This window comes from Macaca mulatta, chromosome 6 (assembly GCF_049350105.2).
Source record: "Macaca mulatta isolate MMU2019108-1 chromosome 6, T2T-MMU8v2.0, whole genome shotgun sequence".
In the NCBI taxonomy this organism is placed as follows: Eukaryota; Metazoa; Chordata; class Mammalia; order Primates; family Cercopithecidae; genus Macaca; species Macaca mulatta.
The window spans coordinates 143,450,492-143,467,414 of record NC_133411.1 but is presented as its reverse complement, the minus strand read 5'-3'; the positions used below and the strand labels follow the sequence as shown (position 1 = coordinate 143,467,414).

Sequence of the window (16,923 nt, the reverse complement as noted above, 5' to 3'; positions counted from 1 at the left end):
GGGGCCTGGAAGCAGCATCTTGCAGAATCTAATTAACGTCTGCTTCATCTAGCTGGAGACGGCCCTGGCTTGAAAAAGGTCAAGTTTCTTGAAGACTCTACTTGCCAATATAATTTAATTGTTAGGACTAACACCCTAACATTTAATTAGGATGCCAGTGTGAAAAAATTAAAACCAGATTACAATTAAATGCTAATTAAACAGAAGATGGAATGTGGCTAAGATTTCACAGCCCTGGTAATTTGCATATCTTATTAGCAAGTAGTAAGAAAGCTAATGCAAGAGGGCACACTCAGGCACTGGGTGCTTTTAGGGGGCCCTTCAGTAGGGGCCCATGCCACCGAAGGCCTCTGGAGACTGCCGAGCTCAGCAGGGCTGGGGCTGGGTTATTTCCCTATGGGCCCCAGCACAGGACCTGGCAAGGAAGAACTGACCCCAAAGTGATTCATAACTGCCTCAAAGTTCTCCCCACCCAAGCAAGCCAAGTGCTGCATCATCCCAAGCCCTGATGCTCTGAAGCCATGGAGAACCACCCACTTGGGACAGTGCATCATTCTGCCCTAGAAATCAACCCTACAATAGCCCAGTGTCACTATGTGCCCTCTAAAGAGGCACAGGTGGGTTAGAAACCTTTTGCTCTTCTCTCATCCTGGGCTATAACTGTTTTTCTTTTTTTTTTTTTTTTGAGACAGAGTCTTGCTCTGTTGCCCAGGCTGGAGTGCAGGTGCACAATCTCGGTTCACTACAACCTCCGCCTCCTGGGTTCAAACGATTCTTCTGCCTCAGCCTCCCAAGTAGCTGGGATTACAGGTACCTGCCACCTCGCATGGCTAATTTTTGTATTTTTAATACGGGGTTTCACCATGTTGGCCAGGCTGGTCTCGAACTCCTGACCTCAAGTGATCCACCCACCTTGGCCTCCCAAAGTGCTGGGATTACAGGTGTGAGCCACCCGCACCTGGCTTAGTTTTTGTATTTTTAATAGAGACAGGGTTTCACCATGTTGGCCAGGCTGGTCTTGAACTCCTGACCTCAAGTGATCCACCTGCCTCAGCCTTCTAAAGTGTTGGGATTACAGGCATGAGCCACTGCGCCCGGCCCTGGGCTGTAACTTAACTGGCATCTCCTCGGGGATTCCTTCCTGATCACCAACTGAGGGAGTGCCGACTGCCTGACTGAGCCACTTTCCATCTCACCCCATTTTCTTTCCAGCACTACCTGGTCGACTCATGTTGCTGGTTTCTTGTCATCTCCCCTGCCATGCCTCATCCTGCTGTCGGCTATATTCTCAGTGCCTGGCACTGAATATGAGGGCCTCCCTGGGGGAATTATCTGATGAATCTGAGGCCCCTAACGGGCTCCTGGCAGTGCTTTCTGAATCCCCATGAACAGGGTGAGATACCGCATGGATAAACCCAGTGGCCAAAATCCCCAACCACATGGACCTGAACAAGCGCCTCTGAGCAACAGGCAGCCTTTGTTCTGCTGGGCTTTAAGCTCAAGGACAAGCATTCAGCCCAGGGTGGAGTGGGTGAGACCAGAGTGTCCCACCACACCAGCTGGGAAGACATGGTCCAGACCCAGAACCAGGCCTGGCACTGAGAACTCACAGCAGGAAGGGCTCCCAGGGTCAACTTCAGAGTCCCTTCCCACTACAGTTAGGGAGATTCAGGGAAGACAAAAGAGTCTCGTTCCAAGAGAGTTTCACATTTCATCCTGGGTCACGCAGGGAGCGGGTGGCAGACTGGGCACTAAGGGCTCTAGCAGGCGGGAATCATGGACGCACAGGGAGGGCAGCCCTGTCATAATGGTGTCAGCCCACACTTGGAGAGACTGTGTGCAGAGTGACAGTGTAAGGGCTGTTCCTGAATTAATCTATTATTAGCCCCTCCACCCACTCTGTGAGGTAAGTACTACCATCATCCCTATTTCACAGTTGAGAAACCTGGGTTAGTTAAATCACCCACCCAAGGTCTACGCACTGGAAGTGGCAAATGAACCCAGGCCAACACAACTCCTGAGCCATCCAGCTCTCCCTGCCCCTTTTGGCCATGTGCTCACTGCCTAATGCCCTTGAGTTAAACTGAAGCCAAATCAGGTGACTTCTCCAAGGGTTGAAATACGCAAATCCGATGGCGGTCTTTGCAAGTTCCGAGGCCTCCAGTGGCTCTCCACTGTCCTCCCACTGTGCCCAGACTGAACTGCAGAGCCAATGAGGCCCTGTGACCACATGGATGCACTTGCAGTCTCCCAAGCACTTTTAACCCTTTGCACACAAGAGAACGCTGCCTGGGACACTACTCCCTTGCCAGAGTAAAGCTGGCACACTTCATCCTTAAGGTCTCAGTCCAGCCCACATCTGCTCTAGGAAGCCTTCCCCAATCCTAGGCTGGGTTGTGGGCTTTGTCTGAAGTTCTACAGCCCCTGTATTAGAATCTCCTGGTTTTTTTTTTTTGCCATGTCTTCCCCACCAGAAGGGGAGCTCAGTGAGGTCTGGCTGAGCCGCAGGGCTGGAGCCCAGCAGTGCAAGCAGGGCCTGGCACATGCTAGGTGCTGAGAAATCTTGAATGACTCAAGATCCTTCCATGAGCCAGCCACCTCCTTCTTTGGTTGCTGTCCAAGACTACAGCTGGGTACTCCATGCCTTCCAAAGGAGCCTCTGTGCATTTATATAAAAACTGCCCACAAATATGGCAGCCAGTTGTAACCTAAACATCATTTTGTGCTGAATTTCCAGGAGGTAGGCCTGAAAAAGGCTTAAACATTCTCCTAAAACTCCTTTGAATGATTTATGAAAACTAAATAAAGAATAAAATGGACACTGATGAACGAGAAGCCTTGCTGTGGCAAGAAAGTTGGAAGCTGGAAAACAAGCAATTTTCTTAGAATGTGAATGTTTACTACTTTTCTCTCTTTTGGCAGAAATTGACAAATTGTCTTTAAAGGTCTGCTGCCTAGCAACCAAGTTCTGCTGAGCTGCTTGGGAGATGTTAATTGTAGCTTCTTCAAACAGTGCTAGGGGTGCCAATGTAGCCCTGGAGGGGGCCAAAGACTGCTCTGCCCAGATGCAGGGACACTGCTCCAGAAACACGTCACATGGTTTTGCCTTCACGTCTTTTTCTGAGACTGCAGATCACAACCATTCAAAAGTCTAGCTTTCTGTACATATTTCCCTAGGAAGAACTCTGCAAGAAGGCAGAGCGTGAGTGACCTCCAAAAGCAAATAAAGATAATGACAAAAGGCAACTTTCCCTGTGCACTAACCATATGGCCAGTAGACACCAGGCTACAAGGTTTAATATACAATCTCAAGATTTGTAGCTATGATTTGGACATTTCATCCTGGGACCTTGGTTCTCTGCTTCCTTTTCTCAAGGGGGGAATTACTGTATCACAGAGTATTTCAAACTAAGAGGTACCAAGAGGAAATTTAGTTACTGAAGAGAAAAGCTCCAGCAGTTATCACGCTACAAAATATAATTACTTGTGTAATTATATATATATATATATATGTGTGTATGTATGTATATATATATGTGCATATATATATATTTTTTGAGACAGAGTCTCGTTCTGTCACTCAGGCTGGAGTGCAGTGGTACGATCTCGGCTCACTGCAACCTCTGCCTCCCAGGTTCAAGCAATTCTCCTGCCTCAGCCTCCTGAGTAGCTGGGATTACAGGCACCTGCCACCACGCCCAGCTAATTTTTATATTTTTAGTAGAGACGGTTTTCACCACCATGTTGGCCAGGCTGGTATCAAACTCCTGACCTCAAGTGATCTGCCCACCTCAGCCTCCCAAAGTGCTGGGATTACAGGCGTGAGCCACCATGCCCGGCCTATTTGTGTAACTATATTTTTAATGTCCATCTCTCCTAATAGTCAAGCTGCAAGAAGATAGGGACTCCATGTGTCCTGTTTATCACTGTGCCTGCTTTTGGCACAGTGTTTGACACACAGCAGGTACTCAAAAATGCTTGTGGAACAAAAATTAGCCAGTTATGGTGGCTTGCCTGTAGTCCCAACTACTTGGGGAGCTCAAGCGAGAGGACTGCCTGAGCCCAGGAGGCAGAGGTTGCAGTGAGCCGAGATCATGCCACTGCACTCCAGCCTGGGTGACAGGGTGAGACCCTGTCTCAAAAAACAAAACAAAACAAAACAAAAACGAAATGCTTGTGGAAAGAGTCAGTGAATGAATGAATGAATCCCAGGATTTGTATGAAGTACAACTAAAGTATAAAACTTCCTGCCCTGTCTTAGCAGGGAGAGAAGAGGCAGGAGGCTGGCAGGATTCTTCCAGGTGAAACTGAGAAACTGGTCTTGGTCACTGTCCCAAAGCCAATCACAATGGCTTTGGCCAGGACAATCTCTCCTGGATGTCTGTCTACACTAAAAGTCCCAACGTAGAGCTAGAAGTGGCCTTAGAGTTAGAAGTGGTCGCTTCCTCCTCACCCCTCAAGGAACGTTTGAAGTTCTGTACTTAAAGAGCCAACCTCATCACAATTGTTTTCTGAGCACCTCATCTCATTAGAAACAACAGCTAATAGAGAAAGGTAATTGCCGTGTTAAGGCATGTCAAGTATTATGTTAAAGTTTTACATACATTGTGGCCCCTAATTCCTATTACCCGTCTTACAGATGTGGAAACTGAGATTCAGAAAGGTGAAACCACTTGCGTGAAGTCCCCGCTGTCTAACCACAGCAATACTGCCTGCAAGACACGGAGAGCTCTTCTTTTAAAACGTCTCTTCTGGGTCGGAACCTGATAAAGAGTGTCTTAGCCAAGAGCAAACTTATGCAGCTAAATTCAGTATAAATATGAGAGAAGGGCTGTAAGAATAGCTACCCCCTGCCCAGTCATGTTTCAAGCTACCACTAGGCTAAGTTCATAAGATACTTTAAAAAAAAAACCCACTCAACATGTCTTTCTTTTATTTTCATGAGGATAGCAGCACTTCCTGCTCTTAAAGAGAATTTATTACACACATTTCTTTTGCAAGACAAGTCCCAGAGGCCAAGAGGCCCTTCCAGCTGGCGGGAGCAGCGATGTTTCCAACTATAGAAGTGGATCCTGCCCCCCACCCCGGAGGAAGGCAGTGTGAGTCTCAGAAAGCAGGCGCTTAGCCTAGCGGAAGGGCTCGCCCCAACCCGCCTGCCTCACAAGGTAGCAAAGGAACTGCTGGTGGGCTGGAAACTTGGCTCAAAACCACAAGGGCAAGCACAAAACCTTTTTTTGGATTCTCCTGTTTTATCTATCAAATTATGGGCATTTTGCATTTTCCTGTACCATACACCTTCATTGTTTTACTATAGAACGGCATTTCTTTTTTTTTTTTTTTTTGAGACGGAGTCTTACTCTGTCGCCCAGGCTGGAGTGCAGTGGCCGGATCTCAGCTCACTGCAAGCTCCGCCTCCCGGGTTTATGCCATTCTCCTGCCTCAGCCTCCCGAGTAGCTGGGACTACAGGCGCCCACCACCTCGCCCGGCTAGTTTTTTGTATTTTTTAGTAGAGACGGGGTTTCACCGTGTTAGCCAGGATGGTCTCGATCTCCTGACCTCGTGATCCGCCCGTCTCGGCCTCCCAAAGTGCTGGGATTACAGGCTTGAGCCACCGCACCCGGCTAGAACGGCATTTCAAACATCTGGATAACACCTCCGGCTCCTCAGGAAGGCATCTTATTTACCCTGTGGTTTGGAACCCCAACGCAGTCTGGCTACCCTTGTCTTTACCCTTCACGCAGGGTAGGAGAAGGATTCCATTTTTAAAAGCAAGGGTTAAGCTGAGAAGCTGCATCTCCACTCACAGTGTTTTCTTGGGGAGTGGGGGTGGCATTCCTTATAGAGGGACTTTCAAGTTGAGACACTGGGTCTGGGGGACACCCCCTTGCTGGTAGCAGAGGCTTCTCCCGGGCCCCTTCCCCAGGGACTAGGCACTAGGCATTGGTGAAGGGCCTCAGTGGTACACGCAACTAGGGACGTAGTAATTTGTCACCAGAGCCTATAGAGGAGCTAACAGCTGAATCCCCACTCCCACCATCCAGGCTTCCAGCTCAGGGTGGCCTGCTTTACCCGACACTCCCCACCTCCTGCCCCACTCACCTCTGGGGCTCCCTTCACCCCCCATGGCTCCATGAGCCGCAGAAGGAGTCACATCTACAGATCATCAACTCCCTGGGAGGGCCCAAGGCAGAACTCTACGATAAGGTCTCTGAGGCTCACTTGCCTGGGGTCACAGATGTCCTGGGGCAAAGCCTGGGCGTTTTGGCAAAGCCAGGCTGCACCTCCCATAACAGACCCCTTCCTGTGTAGCACCTGCATCCTGCTGACAGAGGACAAGTTCCCCAGGGACAGGGCCTGTGCTTTCTGTCCCCAGCAATGAGCTAGGCCCACTAGGTACTCTTGAGCACTTGCTGATTTTGATCAGCATCAGCAGCTCCCAGTCCAGAGACCCAGGCCTCTGCCCACTGGCTGACTTCTGGGGACTCTGACTTCCTGAAAATGCAGCTTTCTACCTCAAGACAGCCTGCCTGGGGAAACCCCCACCGCTTGCCCTGCCCTTCCGCCTGTGTCTCTGCCCAGGTCAGAGGAGGACACCACCTCAAACAGTAGCCCCCCAAAACATGCGGTTGGCCTCCAGGTCTCTCCCAGAACTGTCCTTCACACCTCTGGCAAGTCCGGGGCGGGGCAGAAATTTGTTAATCCCCCATCCCCTCTGTGAAGTTGATGGAGTGGTGGACTGCCCCCACCCACACTCCCTGACGTTGCTTAGATCTTTGAACCAGGCTGGAGAGCCTCCCTCCCTCTCCTTCAACCTAGCCATAGCTTCCACTCCCTACCCCCTCAAAAATACTCAAAGAAGCTTCCAGGGAACAACCAAGCCAGGAACTCCTGTCTTAGGCAAAGGGAAGGGAAAAGTCTATGGCAGTTGTCTTTTGTTTGTTTTGCTTTTTTTTTGTTTTTGAGACACAGTCTCACTTTGTAGCCTAGGCTGGAGTGCAGTGGTGCAATCTCGGCTCACTGCAACCTCCGCCTCCTGGTCTCAAGTGATCCTCCTGCCTTAGCCTTCTGAGTAGCTGGGATTACAGGTGTGCATCACCATGATCAGCTAAGTTTTTGTATTTTTTTGTAGAGACAGGGTTTCACCATGTTGGCCAGGCTGGTCTTGAACTCCTGACCTATGGTGATCTGCCCGCCTCGGACTCCCTATGGCAGTTGTTCTTAACCCTGGATCCCAACAGGAGTGCTTGTTTAAAAAGTACAGGTACTAGGGGGCACAGTGGCTCATGCCTGTAATCCCAACACTTTGGGAGGCCGAGGTGGGCGGATCACGAGGGCAGGAGTTCAAGACTAGCCTGACCAACAGGGTGAAACCCAGTCTCTAACAAAAATACAAAAATTAGCCAGGCATGGTAGCATGCACCTGTAATTCCAGCTACTTGGGAGGCTGAGGCAGGGAAATTGCTTGAACCCAGGAGGTGGAGGTTGCAGTGAGCCGAGATCATACCACCGCACTCCAACCTGGGTGACAGAGTGAGACTCAATCTCAAAAAAAAAAAAAGAGTACAGGTACTGGCCAGGTGCAGTGGCTAGCCGATGCCTGTAATCCTAGCACTTCCTGAGGCAGGCAGATCACTTGAGGTCAGGAGTTTGAGACCAGCCTGGCCAACATGGCAAAACCCCATCTCTACTAAAAATACAAAAATTAGCCCAGCGTGGTGGCAGATGCCTGTAGTCCCAGCTACTCGGGAAGCTGAGGCAAGAGAATCTCTTCAACGTGGGAGGTGGAGGTTTCAGTGAGCTGAGATCACACCACTGCACTCCAGCCTGGGGAACCAAGTGAGACTCCATCTCAAAAAAAAAAAAAAGGGGCCAGGCATGGTGGCTCACGCCTGTAATCCCAGCACTCTGGGAGGCCGAGGCAGGCAGATCACCTGAGGTTGGGAGTTCAAGACCACCCTGACCAACATGGAGAAACCCAATCTCCACTAAAAAATACAAAAATTAGCTGGATGTGGTGGCACATGCCTATAATCCCAGCTACTCGGGAAGGCTGAGGCAGGAGAATTGCTTGAACCCAGGAGGCAGAGGTTGCGGTGAGCTGAGATCGCAACACTGCACTCTAGTCTGGACAACAAGAGCAAAACTCTGTCTCAAAAAAAAAAAAAAAAAAGTACAGGTACCTAGGGTGCTCCTCCAGACCATGTAAGTCAGAATACCTGGGGTGGGGTGGTATTAAAACAATAGTCTCTGCTCTCTGACTTCCATCAGATTCTGAGATGTGTCCCACAAAGGGTTAAGCACTAACAACACTAACAATGGCTACACCATTTAGCGAACCAGGCAAGTCCAGCAACTCATTGTGCAAATTATTATACTAGCTCCCTAGGCCAGGCTCAGGACTTCAGGGCCAAAGGATAGACAGCTCTGCTGGGATGCCATAGGCAACAGAAGGCAGTAGGCTGAGTTCTCAGGGGCAGCTCCACCTTTTCCTTCTACTGCTTTAAGGAGATCCCAGCGCAGACTTCAGGCTTTGCGCACTTCCACCAAAAATCCTAGCCCAGCCTCCCAAGAATCCCGGGGCCCATGCCTTCAGCTCTCAGCTCAGAGGCCGGCACTCACTCCCCTTTCACTCTGGCTGAGGGAGGGGCCAGCCACTGGGCAAGGGCCAGATGGGAAGCTGGGCCTCCAGGCCTTAGCCCTGTCCAGGGTCCTGACTCCTGGTCAAGCACTTTCTTCAGCCCTGAGGCACCTCACTTGGTGTAGAGTGCCCCTTGACTTGTGCCCTTAGGGTGCACTGGGAAAGGGCAGCTCCTGAGAGGTCATCACAGGGCATCCCTGCCTATCTCACCCAAACCCAACCCCAGCCCTTTCATAGGTTAGATTCATTGTGCCCACTGCCTGTGCTACGCTAAGCACTCCTGGTCCTCAAACCCCCACCCCATCACTGCCCACATTTAGAGATGAGGAGACAAGTGAACCACGGGTTCCATGGCTCTGCAGTCACCAAGAAGGGGGTTTCCACAGCACACACATCACTCCATAAGTGTTCCCGCTGGGGACTCCTGCCACACTAAGCAAACCATGTGACCAACCTGACAGCCACCCCACAGGCTTCATACTCTAGGGGACTGAGTAGATGGGGACCCCCTTCACCAGGGTATCCAAAGCCCAGGCTCAGCAGACCATAAAGGCCCCACCCAAGCCATTCACAGAAAGAGAAGAGAGCAGCCCGTGAGGAGATTTAGTGCAAACATTCTCTGCCGCCAAATCCTCGCTTTCATCTCCGCCCTCTCATGAGCCAAATAACTTGGAAGCTTTCCTTGATGGTTTCCTCTCTGCCCCAAGATAACATGGAATTTATGCCGGCCACGGCTCAACCTCGTCACTTAGGGGACCAGGAAAACCTCTCAGGCTGCTCTCCAGCCTACTGTAGGAGGAAAAGCTTGTGCTCGGCAACAGTTCAAGGGTTCTGGGCAGGGAGGACCTCATTGGCCCTTCTAGAGCCCAGGACTTGAGGTGGGGAGGTGTCTCCTAGGCAGACCTCAGAGCCTGTGGAGGCTCCTGGGCTTGGACCCAGGGCCATGTGGAGCCAGTCCCCAGCAGGGTTGGGCATCGATACTTGTACCATGGGTTTGACTATTTTTAGGTGTGGAAAGGTACAAAGGCTCTGGGCTGGAAAACCCAAGAGGCAGGGGAATTTTCTGCCCCATGCAAATTGCTCTTTCTTCTCAGCCTCCGCTGACACCTGTTTCCTCCCAGGCAGGCCCAATCCTGGGTGCAGATGGCAGCCTTGTGCCTGGGAGGTGGCCCCTCCTCCCACTGGAGATTGGAGGAAGCAGAGCAGGGGCAGAAGACTGGCTTAAGCTCCCCGTGGAGTCAAAGAGATAAGCCAGCCCTAGGAGCTCCCCAAAACTTCCCCATCCCACTTCAACTTGAACAGCTATGGTAAACAGGAGATAGGTGGGATTCTCGAAAGGCAGGTTCCTCATGTCTGAAATGGGAATGACAATTCTTGCCTTCCAGGACCAGGAAGGCACATAAAGGTAGCTACTGTTTTACTACTTCAACCACAGCAACTGGGGAGTCCCTGTAGTTCTCAAGACTGGGGTGAGGCTAGGCGCAGTGGCTCACCCCTGTAATCCTGACACTTTGGGAGACCAAGGCGGGAGGATTGCCTGAACTCAGGAATTTGAGACCAGCCTGAGCAACATAGTGAGACCTTGTCTCTACTGAAAAAAAAAAGACAAAAAAAAAAAAATTAGCTGGGCATGGTGGTATGCACCTGTAGTTCTAGCTACTCGGGAAGCTGAGATGGGAGGATCATTTGAGCCTGAAAGTTTGAGGCTGTAGTGAGCCATGATTGCACCACTGCACTCCATCCTGAGTGACAGAGGGAGACCCTGTCTCAAAAGAAAAAAGGAAAAAAAAAAAGACCAGGGGTGGGGAAGGTCCCAAACAACCAAGAGCCAGCAAGGCTCCCCAAGGCCCCACTTGCCTTTTGCTTCCTTGGCTGTACTTAAGTACATCCCATCCCCCTACCAAGCAGGGCTACCCCAGGAGGGCAGTCAGAGATTCAATATTGTCCCACCCCACCTCCACCTCACCCCCAGCACTGCATTCCCCTCCTCTAATGGTATTCCCAGAGAAAACACTGTCTATACCCTACCCACCATGGGGCCATGGAGGTCAGGCTTGGGGGATGGGGCATCAGGTCTCAAAGAATCCCACTCCCACCTCCCCAGGGGAGAGTCCTTAGGGAGGGCAGCTCCTGGAGGAGGCAAGGCAGAGTCCTTTTTCAGATGCAAGGATCTGCAGAAGCCCCCCTCTAAGGGCTGGCTAAAGACAGTGGAGCCAGGACTGCACCTGTGGTGAGGGAGCACAGAGGAGAGGCCAGCATGGAGCAAAGACATCCTCCCCGACCCATGCCGAGGGCCCTGCCACCAAACTCTGGGCCTTTCTGCCCTTGGCACTGTGAGCCCCAAGGATTTAAGGTCTTGGCTAAATGGCCTTGGCATCCTCACTTTCCTTATTTACAAGAGGACTGAGAAATTCTGGGCTAGTTTTAATGATTAAAAAGGAGCATCCAGCCCCAGTGTCTGGCTACTTCTTGGCTGTAGTACAGTGTCCTACTTAAGAGCCAGGATTAGCCGGGCGCAGTGGCTCAGGCCTGTGATCCCAACACTTTGGGAGGCCGAGGCAGGCAGATCACCTGAGGTCAGGAGCTCAAGACCAGCCTGGCCAACATGGTGAAACCCTGTCTCTACTAAAAATACAAAAATTAGCAGGGTGTGGTGTGCGCACCTGTAATCCCAGCTACTCGGGAGGCTGAGGCAGGAGAAGCATTTGAACCCAGGAGGCTGAGGTTGCAGTGAGCTGAGATTGCACCACTGCACTCCAGGCTGGGAACAGAGCGAGCCTCAGTCTCCAAAAAAAAAAAAAAAAAAAAAAAGAACCAGGATTAAGACCCTCCATCTCTCCATGCCCCTGCAGCCCCATCTGTGCCAAAGGCTTCTTCTGTGGTCAGTGCAATGAATGCCTCGTGGCATTAGCACTGAAGACCTAAAAGAAGGAGCAATAAGGCCCTAGGGTGGGAGTTTTCAGGAACCTCAGGAAGGAGGGTCCAGGTGTCCAGGAGTCTACCCACCCCCAGTGCTCTTCTCAGTTCCAGAGGCCATAAACCTCTACCTGCTGTAACAAACATCTCAGGTCAAAGTAAGGAAGGCTTCAAATGCAGATGCCTGTGAAATGGGTACAAGGAACCTATGACTAACTGGATGGCTCTGAGGACCCCATCCCTTATCCATGCGCCAGCAAATCCTTACCACTCTTGGCTTAGCCTACAAAATGTCACAAACCCTACTGCTTCTCATTCCACTGCTACCACCCAACTCTAAGCCACCACTGTTTCCCTGCTGGATGACTGCAACTCTCCCTTCTCTCACAGCAGCCAGGGAGAACTTTCACTAAAACATCAGGCTGTGTCATTACCCTGTCTGAGATCCCTGAAAGGCTTCTCCCCTTGCTCAGATCAATTGGAACACCTTCACAACAACCTGGAAGGCTGAGGGAAACTGGCCCCTACTCCCCTTCATTCCACTCGGCCACACTGGCTTCCTCTGCACTGCCCGTGCCCTCTGCGAAGAGTGCTCTGCCCCTGTCTCCGCAGGGCAGCTCACTCTCATTCCCCACGGATCTCTGGGAAGCTCGTCACTACCCACCTCGGAGGGCTTCTTTTCGTTCTGTCGGGGCCAGCCCGACTTGGTGCTGCTGGGCAGTTTGGAGCATCTTGATGCGGATGTAGATGTCGCATGACCTGCAGAGAGAGAACAGTCCATTAGGGGTCCTGGAGGGCCAGGAGCACCACCCACTCATGCCCAAGAATAGGAAGCTTCTAAGCAAAGCCCCGGCTAGAATGTTCAGGAGGGAGAAACCTCAGTGAGCACCTAGTGGACTATCCTTGCTCTGGGCCTCAGTCTCCCCACTGATGAATGGGGACATGAAGCCTCCTCTACTCGCCAACCAGAAGGGCTGCAGAAATCAAAGGCTGTTACTGGGGCTCAGTATTAGCATAATGTGTGACCCCAGACAAGTCCCTGGCCCTCTTTGGGACTGTGCTCAAAGAGAGCTGGAATAAGCCTTTCATGCCCACTCTTCACCCTGCCCCAGGTTAGGTACTGTCCCAACACTCTGGGATGATGCCGTGGGTATCCAGAGGCAGAGCAGGGCAATGGGAAGAGAGATACTCTGAAGCAGATCCAGGCTACCAGCGGAGTCCTGACCCGGCCACTTACTAGCTTGTCACCCCAGGCAAATGATTCCATCTTGCTGAGCCTTTGTTCTGTAAAATGGGGGCAAGAGAACACCTATCTTCAAAGGGCTGTTGTGAGGAATACGTGATATCATGCCTGTAAAGTCTTAGCACAGTCCCAGGCACACAGTGATTCCTTAGTAAACATTAACTATAATTATTAGGGTCTAAGGCCCTTGCTGGATGACAGGGCTGTGGCCTCCACCCCTATGAATCAAAGGAGCAGCAAGATATAGGGAGACACTATGGTTTTGGCTGAATAGGAGTAGCAGCCATGGGTGGGCACAGTGGAGGGGGCTGGTGGGGAGCCTTGCAAGTACCTGGCCCTCTCAAAGGGTTCCTCTGCCTGCAATAAAGTTAGAAATGGAGGATGTGGTTTTTGGTTCTACTGAGCCAAGCCACAGGCAGCATGTTGTAGCCACAAAAGGCCAGATGCTGTGATCTCCTGCTGTAGGGAAGAAGGGCTGGCCAGGTGGGATGCCAGAGCCAAGCTGAGCAAACAGAGCCTAAAGGACAACAGATGAGACCTGGAGGTAGGGACAGGGCTGAGACCTCCTTGGTCATCCTAGTGGATCTACCCTTAGGCTTAGGCTTTTGGGGGGCTGTGGAACTCTGGGAGCTAGGAGGGGCCTTGGCAAGCCCCCTAATCTCACTTGCTCCTAAGTGTGAAGAAACAGGTCTAAAGTTGCACAGCTCCAAGCCCAGCCTCCTTGGCAGGTCAGCCTCTTCCTTAGCCTGGGCCTCCAGCAAGGCAATCATTGCTAGATGAGATCTTCCCGGCAGCACAACCCTCCTACCCACAGCAGATGGAACTCCTTACTCCAACAGGCACAGGCAGGCCTGGCTTTCTGGGCACCTGGGAAGAGCTGCCTTATGACCTAGTACCAGAGCCCTCACTTTGCATAAACCTCCCTTCTCTTCTCCAAATTTCAGGGGAGGCTCCCTAAACTTCTTCTGCTGCTTGATAATGCATTCCACACACCCCTACCCGCAACCATCACATCCAACTGACACGCCAATCCACACACAAGTCTACCTCTGGGATTCTATTGCCAAGATTCTATGAAGGTTGGGTATCTTCATTGATTTGTTCAGCAAACATTTACTGAGCATCTACTATATGCCAGACCATAGCTGGGGATATAGTGGTAAGCAAGACAAGAGACCTCTTATCAAGGAGCTTACCACTGATTGGGAAATGGTACTTATCCAGTAAGTATGATAAAAGGTGACTGGGTTTGTATCTGTTGTATACAGACTTTCTATACGGGCCTTGACTTACTATATAGAGAAGCCCAGAGGGGAGCCGATCTGTTCCAACCAGAGCAAAACAAATGGAGCTGGCACCTAGAGGGTAAGGGGGAGTACAGCTGGGAGAACAAGGCCCTGGAGGTCACGGAAGGTGCAGGGACTTTTTTAGAAGTGGAGGGGCAGGAGTGGAGAAACCTGACTTGATTTATGCTTTCATCAACATGCCTCTTAGTGAAATTAAGACCATAGGGCAGCCTCCTCCCACCTGGGCCTGTGGGCCTGATCACTATTCAAATGCTTTCGCTGTAGGAGCCCAAATTGGAAGGCCTTACTGTCAGTGGTGTCAGAGTTGTCACTGCTGATGGAGTATTTTCGCCTCTTCTCTTCCATCTGCAACAAAAGGAAAGCCCATTATACTCACGGATGGCTTGGGAAATCCTCAGCCTCTCAGAAAATCACCCCATAACCTACCTCCCCCACTTATTCCACTGCAGAAAGATCAGAATAAAGCCCTGCCCTAGCCGCCTTCTCTGCCAGCACCACCCTCTTCCACCCATCCACAGAGGCCCTGGGATTCTAAAAGGCTGCATCTCCCATCTCCTGAGCCCAGAGCCCTCGGTTAAGCAAGGGTCTAACCAAAGCTGTTGTAGAGGGAGAGGACATGGGGGTGTCAGCAAGCACAAGCTGAATAGTGACCATGACCTGCCCAGTCCCAGCTGCCACCCAAGGACACTCAGGCCCACCACTGCAAAGGCCTCCTGAGCCACAAGTCCTCTAGGGATGGAAGAGGGTAGAGGACAGGAAACAAGACTGATTCTTCCAGGAGGACCGTGCTATCGGAAGTTAGGGACAAGCCAACGCAGACAAAACTGAGGGCCTAGTCCTGTGAGTGGTGGTCAGCAGTGTACAGAAGCGGGGAGAGGTGGGGGACACTCCAGGATGGGTCCCCGAGACACATCAGGCCCAGGGTGACTGGTCCTGGGTTGGACTACCCTGCCCTCCTACTCCCCATCACCCTTCCCAGATAAAAGTACAAATAAACTCTACCTCAACTGCAACATCTAACTTCACAGTATTAAGGACAGCTCTCACATAGGGGCCTCATACTGAGCTCACACGGAGTCTTCCCTTATCCACACCATCTCCTGTTCCTAACCAGGTGAGCTGTGAGCTCCATTTATAAGTGAGGCCAGCACCCTGTCCTGCTGGTAAGTGGCTGAGATGGGACTGAATCCATAAGGTCTGATCCCCAGGCGCATGCTGAGCTGCCTTTGTACCCTCCATCAGCTCCTGGCTGCTGGAAGTGTTTTCCCACCACTGTTTCCTATAATCCTCATGGGTCCCAGGTGGCAGAGCCTGCTCTCATCCCCTCAGAGGGGAGCACAGCAGGTGGTGCGTTAACCTGCTCTGGGTCTTACAGCTCGCCTGTGGCTGAGTCCTAATGTGAGAACACGTCGGGGGCTCAGGGTTCAGAGCACGCTCCCCTATGTTCCCTGACTGACTCCCCACAGCAAAGGATAGGGAGGAGTCTGTGTCAGTAGAGAGAAAGCCCCATTGCCCAGCCCATCTGCACCTAACTCCCGCTGCCCCCAACCCCAGTCCATTCCTGCTGAGCCTTGGGATGCCACCACCTTACGGCAGCCCTGCAGAGACTAGGGAGCATCTGCTCTCGAAGGTGGGTTTGAACACCCACATCTCTCAGCTGACCAGGATGGCCCTCCTGCCTTGGACTTGATCTTAGCCGGGCGTTTCTCTCTACCCCAGTGCCCACCACCAGCAGGATCAGGATGGCAGGAAGACTCACTGAGGTGGCTGCTTGCCACCCAGCTTCAAAGGTGCCAGTAAAGGGCCCTCCAGAGGCCGAGGTTCCAAGGGACACTGGTGGTTCAAGCAGCACAAGGGCAGGAACAAGGATGACTAAGACTGCTAAGCACTCATGGTAGCAGGAGGGGGTCCACAGGGACCTCAATGAGTCCTTAGAGCAGCCCTTCGTTACACGCATATACCATGGCTGCTTCCCTTTCGCAGAGGAGGAAACTGAAGCTCAGAGGTTAAGTGACCTGCCCAAGATGTCAATGACTGTATTTGATTCAGGAGACCGTGCTCTTGACCTTCTGACTACTCTGCCTCTGTGCAGTAGAGTACAGACAGCCCAGCAACCCACAGCTGCCACCCTCACTGCCTTCCAGAGTCTGCGTGTCAAGGGCATGACACCTGTAATCCCAGCTCTTTGGGAGGCCAGGGCTGGAGGATCTCTTGAGCCCAGGAGATCGAGACCAGCCTGGGCAACGTAGTGGGACCCGTCTCTACAAAAAATTTAAAAATTAGCCAGTTGTGGTGGCACATACCTAAGGACCTAGCTATGCAAGAGGCTGAGTTGAGAGGATAGCTTGAGTCAGGGAGGTCAAGGCTGAGGTGAGCCATGATCGTGCCACTGCACTCCAGCCTTGGTGACAGAGCGAGACCCTATCTCAAAAAAAAAAAAAAAAGAGAGTGTGACAAAAGCTGACTGGCAGAATCCTGACTCCTGATACTAGCCTACGTCTTCCTCAGCTCAGCCCAGCTCAGTGCAACCCAGCTTTGTCCTGACATTGGTGGGTGGAGTGGGGGGGAGGTGCTAAAAGTGCACCCACCCATTTTCTCTTATAATCCTGTATGCGAATTCCATTTCTCTTCATTTCCTGCAAAGAAGGCACTTCCGAGCCAGCATCTCCCACAGCATTAAAAGCAGGAGTTGTAGATTCAGGGGTGATGGGTTCAAATCCTAGCTCCTCTCCTCATAGACCAGGGACCTTGGGAAAGACTTTCCTCCCAGAGGACATAAACTGGAACTGGCTTTTTACACAAATGTCCTGAATTTAAA

General features: G+C 51.5%; 1 protein-coding gene across 23 annotated transcripts in view; it reads right to left on the bottom strand.

Annotated features, from left to right (window-relative positions):
- Nucleotides 1-16,923, bottom strand: part of JADE2 (jade family PHD finger 2) — a 58,501-nt gene that overhangs the window by 32,244 nt on the left and 9,334 nt on the right. For all 23 annotated transcript variants that reach the window (XM_015140936.3, XM_078005196.1, XM_078005201.1 and 20 more), the window contains exons 2-3: nt 14,393-14,450; nt 12,220-12,314 (exon numbers count right to left, since the gene is read on the bottom strand). In XM_015140936.3, the coding sequence (XP_014996422.1) occupies nt 12,220-12,314; nt 14,393-14,450 (153 nt within the window). The remainder of the gene's footprint in view (nt 1-12,219; nt 12,315-14,392; nt 14,451-16,923) is intronic.